The 6152-nt window shown below is 47.1% G+C and overlaps 1 protein-coding gene across 1 annotated transcript; it reads right to left on the bottom strand.

The window, feature by feature from the left end:
* Positions 1-1883: 1883 nt before the first annotated feature.
* On the bottom strand, positions 1884-4060 carry LOC129147223 (protein piccolo-like). Its single transcript, XM_054708509.1, has 2 exons — positions 2811-4060; positions 1884-2690 (listed from the first exon to the last, which is right to left on the bottom strand). The coding sequence occupies exons 1-2, from the start codon at positions 3919-3921 to the stop codon at positions 2137-2139; spliced, it is 1665 nt and encodes a 554-aa protein (XP_054564484.1). The 5' UTR covers positions 3922-4060; the 3' UTR covers positions 1884-2136.
* Positions 4061-6152: the final 2092 nt, after the last annotated feature.

Here is a 6152-nt window from a genome sequence, read left to right on the forward strand (position 1 = left end):
CACAGGCCAATGCTGTACCCACTGAGGTAACCAGTTAGGGCAGTGGGCCTCCTATCATAGTTGCACCCCCATTGTGTCCAGCTGGAGGGGTGGAGCCAACTGACATCATAAGTGGGCTGTGGCTGTTGTTATGGGAACATTTTACTTGAACTAATTTTCTGAAGTTCCTGTGGGGGCTTGGCCACCCTTACATTTAGCCCCATACATGGACTTTGATTTCCGGGTTCCTCTTCAGCTTAAACCATGTCTAGGTGATGCTGCAGTAGGACTCCAACCCGCCATTGGGCCTCCAGGTCTTGTTGCTGGATCTTAGCTTTCTTCTTCTCTCCTATAGTGCCACATTCAGTGACTTTCCACACCACCCTGTTTTCTCTTTCTTGTATATTTATAAGTTGTTTGGGGCATCTCTAAGTCTTCTAACCACCTCCTTAGAAAAGTGGAACCTCCTCAAAGGCCAAAACTCGACACTAAAATGGATAAACTATAGCATATGCATAAAATTATAATCTAAGTGAATTAGAATTAGTTATTAATGAGAATAACTCTTACAAACCCAAACAAATAAAGCAAGAAGAATATATGGTGTGATATAATTCAACATTATCAATAGGGACACATATACATGTGTAGTAAAAGGGTGAAGAAATACATGGGCAAAACACCTAATCCAAGTAAGTGGTTATCTTTAGAGCAAGAAATTGAGACATGTGACTACCAGGCAGTGACAGGGAATTCAATTCTAGAGTATTTTAAAGGACTAGGGAAAATCCCACAAAAGTTATCATCTGAGAACTCTCAGCTGCCAATACTTCCAGCATCTGGGGGAATGTGTGTTCCTATCCCCAGTGGGGATAGGGAGGGGCACCATAGAACCCAATAAATCCTTGGTTCCCAGACCATATCCTATGCCAGACCAAATAAGTCATACTCTCCATGAAGCTCTTTTCCACCTTGTATCCTTCAGTATGGACATATTTTCTTAATTTTCACATATTACCTAGTAGAGTCCCGGTGCATGAAATTCATACATGGGGCGTGGGGTGTGTGTCCCTCAGCCCAGCTGCACCCTATCCAATGTAGGACCCCTCAAGGGATGTCCAATCCCTCTAATAATCCAGGACTGCTGCTTCCCAACCCCTTGCCTATCTGCCTGCCTGCCTGATTGCCCCTAACCTCTCCCCTGTCAATCCTATTGCCCCTAACTGTCCTCCCCTGGTGGCCTGTTTACTCCTAACTGCCCTCCCCTCCTGACCTGGTTGCCCCCAACTACCCTCCCCTGCTGGCTCGATCACCCCTAACTTCCCTCCCTTGCCAGCCTGGTTTCCTCTAACTGTCCTCCCTTGTCGGCCTGATCACCCCTAACTGACCTCTCTCCCCTGCTGGCCTGGTTTCTCCTAACTGTCCTTCTCTGGAGGCCTGGTGCCCCCCAACTGCCCTCCCATGCAGGCCTAGGTCTCCCCAACTGCTCTCCTCTGCAGGCCTGGTCCCTCCCAACTGCACTCCCCTACTGGCCCGATTGGTTCCAACTGCCCTCTCCTGTGGCCATCATGTGGTGGCCATCTTGTGAGTTGGAGTGATGGTCATACTCTATTAGGATGTTCTCTTGTGTTGTACCAATTGGGGAATGATTAAAGCAATTTATTCAGAATTTAGCCTGCCTGGTCTCAAGAATCATCTTCATCAGAGATGTTAATTTGTGACAATATATCCAAGTAGGTTTTGTTTTTTTAATAATAAAAAACGTGTTTAATAAACTGGATACTTAACAAAAAATAAAACTAGAAGTGAAAAGAACATTGAGGGAGAGTCCTTTTTTAATGCACTCTAAGTTAATTTCATATACCAAAAAACCAATTCAAGAAAATAATTTCAAAAGTTTTTTATTACAATTTCAAATAAATGAGGCAAACAATGGCATAAATGCAAAATAAAATAAAATAAAATAGGATACAATGAAATAAAGTCTATTCTACATTACTAATTCTATAAAAACGTCTATAAAAACAACTGGAACAAACAACTGGAACAAGCTAATTAAAACATCAAAGGAAAAGAAAATACCTAATCTAGAGTGAAACAAAAGTTTTCGTAAGCAAGTGTATGCAACACCTAGAAATGGTTGCACTAGTCCTGGAATTACTGTGCATCAGTCTTGGGGTGGGGTGAAGAGGTTCCAGGGGTCTTTGGAGGACTGCGTTGTCCTGGAGGTCTTGGTTGTACCACAAGTCGGGGTTGTATGGCAGGTCTGGGTTGTGCAGGCGGTCTGGGTTGTAGCAGAGGTCGAAGTTGTGCGGGCGGTCGAGGTTGGGCTGGTGGTCGAGGTTGAATTAGAGGTCGAAGGTGTGCAGGAGGTCGAGGTTGGGCTGGAGGTCGGGGTTGGGACAGAGGGCGAAGTTGTACAGGAGGTCGAGGTTGGGTAGGTGGATGAGGTTGTGCCCTAGGATGAGGTTGTGATGGAGGGGGAGGTTGTAATGGTGTTCGAGGCTGTGCAGTAGGGCGAGGTTGTGAGGGAGGCCGGGGAGGTATTAACTGTTGACCTTCCACCAGGAAATAGTGATACCACTGATGTTGTTGTTCCGGTGGCCTCTGGTGTCGCAGTCGAGACCTATCTTGCCGAAGCTCCCCGGCCCCCCGCGAGTGTTCTGCCAAGGTGTGGCGGGGCCTTGCACTCTCGGTGGGCAGGTCTGGGTCTGCGGGAAGCTCACCATTAGGCACCTCCCCAGCCACCCCTGGGGCCCGGGGTCTTCTCCCTGGGCCTTTCTTTCCAAACCCTGTGGCACCCAGGGCTCTTGAGGCTGCCTCCTCCTTACCTTTCCTGATCGCCTCCTGCACCTCCTGGGCTTGTTTGGAGCAGTTCTTTATGGCCTCGCCCTTCACTCCCTCCACCTGCGGCTGCGGCTTCTTTTCTGTCCCCTGAGTTTGGTTCGATGAAAGTGGTCGGGCCAACTGGGATGCAATTTTCTGCCTGAGCCTTAACATTGCTCCACATCTTTGCCCATCCTTAGTCCCCGGGTTGTCAGGTTCCCTGCGGTGGTACATCATGGGGCGGGTGTGGCTCCCCAACTGGGTTTGGGGGTCACGGTGGGTGGGTATCGCTGACCTGAGAGGACGCTGGGCGGCGTCCTCTATTTCCCCTCTTCCCTGGTCATCAGGGGCTTGGTTGACAGCGACCACTCCATGGTTTTCCGTCTCCATGGCTTCCTGTGGTGGGTTTGTGGTGGGTAGGGCGGGCAGCAGGGATGTGGGGGTGCTGGGCACCACCTTCAGGAATTGGCTGGCGTCAGGAACCCGGCTTTGGTGCAGCTGGCACGTTTGGATGTTAAAAGTGCCTGGTGACAAGGGCTGGGGTGTTAAGTCAGCTGCACCCAGTTGTCGGTCTTGGTCGAGCCAGTTCCTGGCCCGGAAAGCCTTCCGTGGCACCTGGCTGATGGCCAGCCCCTTGATGGGCCGCGGCGTTATGGGGGGGACTCTGGCGGGAAGTGGCCCTGTGGTCCTGGAGTGACATTTGGACACACAGGGCCTCTCCCCGGTGGTGCTGGACTCGGCTCCCTGGGCAGCGAAGCGGGTGGGCTCCTCGGGGCCGGGTGTCAGCAGGCCCTTGCCCACCACGCTGATGTCACAGTCCTCTGCCCAGGGGCAGCCTTGCCTCCCACCTTGCCAGCTCCCCACTCCGGGCCCAGGCTGGCTCCCGACTTGCCGGGTTCCTACCCCAGATGGGGCGAGTTGGTGTCCGCCCTGCCCGGTCCCGGCAAGCTGTCCATGCTGGCTCCCCCGCAGCCAGGTCCCCACCAGAGGTCCAGCTTGGCTCCCTCGGTGGCAGGTGCCAAGGGCCTGTCCTGGATGTCTCCTTTGTTGCCCGTGTCCTCCAGCCTGTCCGAGTTGGATTTCAGGACAGGCTGGCATGGACCATTGTCTTCGCATGTTGATGAATTTCGCACTCACACACACAATCACACAAACAGTCTCTCTCCACAACAGCAAATCACACTCCACTCACACTTCACTGACACACAACACAACACAACACAACACAACACAACACACACACACACACACATACACACACACACACACACACACCCTCCACTCGCTCTTCACTCAAATATCTCTGCACTCAAATAGCTCTCACTCTTTCTCTAACACAGTCTAGGCGCATTCACCGCAGTGAATAACAGAGCAGGGCCAGTGCGCCTCCTTTTATAGGTGCACCTCACTGTGACCAGGCGGAGGGGTGGAGCCCACTGGCATCATAAGTGGGCTTTGGGGCGGAGCCCGCTGGCATCATAAGTGGGCTTTGGGGCGGAGCCCGCTGGCATCATAAGTGGGCTTTGGGGCGGAGCCCTCTGGCATCATAAGTGGGCTTTGGGGCGGAGCCCGCTGGCATCATAAGTGGGCTTGGGCCCCAGTGTGCCCTTTGGTGTGAGTCTGTTGGTGCATGTCTGTTGGTGTAGGGAACATTTTTCTTGAAACAATTTTTTTTAGTTCCTAATACCAGCTTGGCCGCTCTTAGATTTATCCCCGTAGATGGGCCCTGAGGTCCGAGTTCCTGTGAGCTCAAGGAGCGCCTACGTGATGCCTCACTGGCACTCCAACCCGCCATTGGGCCTCAAGGTCTTGGTCCTGGACCTTAGCTTTCTTCTTCTTGCTTTCTTCTCTCCTCCTATAGTGCCACATTCACTGCCTTTCCACGCCACCCTGTCCTTCTCTTTCTTGTATATTTATCAGTTGTTTGGGGCATCCCTAAATCTTCCAACCACTCCTTAGAAAAGTGGAACCTCCTCAAAGGCAAGGACCCAACACAAAAATGGATAAACTATAGCATATGCATAAAATTGAAATCTAAATGAATTAGAATTAGTTATTAATGAGAATAACTCTTACAAACATGAACAAATAAAGGAAGAAGAATATATAGTGTGATATAATTCAACATTATCATTAGGGACATGTATACACGTGTAGTAAATGGTTAAAGAAATACACGGGAATGCAAAACACCTAATCCAAGTAAGTGGTTATCTTTGGAGCAAGGAATTGAGACATGTGACTACCAGGCCACAGTGACAGGGAATTTAATTCTAGAGTCTTTTAAAGGACTAGGGAAAATCCCAGAAAAGTAATCATCTGAGAACTCTCAGCTGCCCATACTTCCCGCATGGGGAATGGGTGTTCCTATCCTGCAGTGGGGATGGGGAGAGGCACCACAGAACCCAATAAATCCTTGGTTCTCAAACATGCCTACACATTCGAATCACCTGAGAGAGTAGCCAACTCCCAGAACCGTCTGTGTGCCAGACCAAATGAGTCATACTCTCCATGAAGTTCTTAAATTTGTTTTTTTCCTTTTGATTCCTTAAGATGCTGTTTTATTTTCTATTTGTTGCTAGAGTGAACATCTAAGAACAATTAAAAAAATCCACCTTGTGTTTTTCAATCTTGACTTATTAATTTTCACACATTGCCTATGTTTTCTTGTGAGATATCTATGTAAATAATTGTAACTTATTGGTAATGATTGTTTAATTTTCTTTAAAATACCTTTATTCCTTTAAAATTTACTTTTTTGTCTTATTGTGGTGTCTAGACCTCCGGAGTTATATGGGTTAAAGTGATGCTGGCAGGAATGATCTGTTTTTTGAATTTCAAAAGCATGGTTTTAAATGATCACTACTGTGATATTTGTTGTAGATTATATGTAGATCCTTTATTGAGTAATGAAGTTCCTATCTCTTCCTGATTTTATTCAAGGTTTATCATTAATTGGCATAGAATTTTCCTGAATTCTTTTTCTGCCTGCGTGATAACCTATACATTCTTTAATCTGTTATTGTGGTGAATAATATTTTCTAATGTTAACTTTTTCTTGCATTAATGGAAACAATGCAATACATATTAATTTTTTTTAATTCTGGTCATAAGTGAATTTAGCCTAAAGTTTTCTTTTCATACAATTGTATTGGTATTAAGGTTATTTAAATACTAAAATATATGTTATAGCATGTATTGTCTTTTCCTTCTTCCTCTGTTAGAGTTTGTGAAATTTATAACAATTTCTCCCTTTATTATTTTAAATTTTTAATTTTTTAAAAAATATGTTTTAATTCATTTTTAGAGTGGAAAGGAGAGAGACAGAAACATGGATGAGAGAGAAA

Source organism: Eptesicus fuscus, chromosome 19 (assembly GCF_027574615.1).
Source record: "Eptesicus fuscus isolate TK198812 chromosome 19, DD_ASM_mEF_20220401, whole genome shotgun sequence".
NCBI classification, from domain to species: domain Eukaryota; kingdom Metazoa; phylum Chordata; class Mammalia; order Chiroptera; family Vespertilionidae; genus Eptesicus; species Eptesicus fuscus.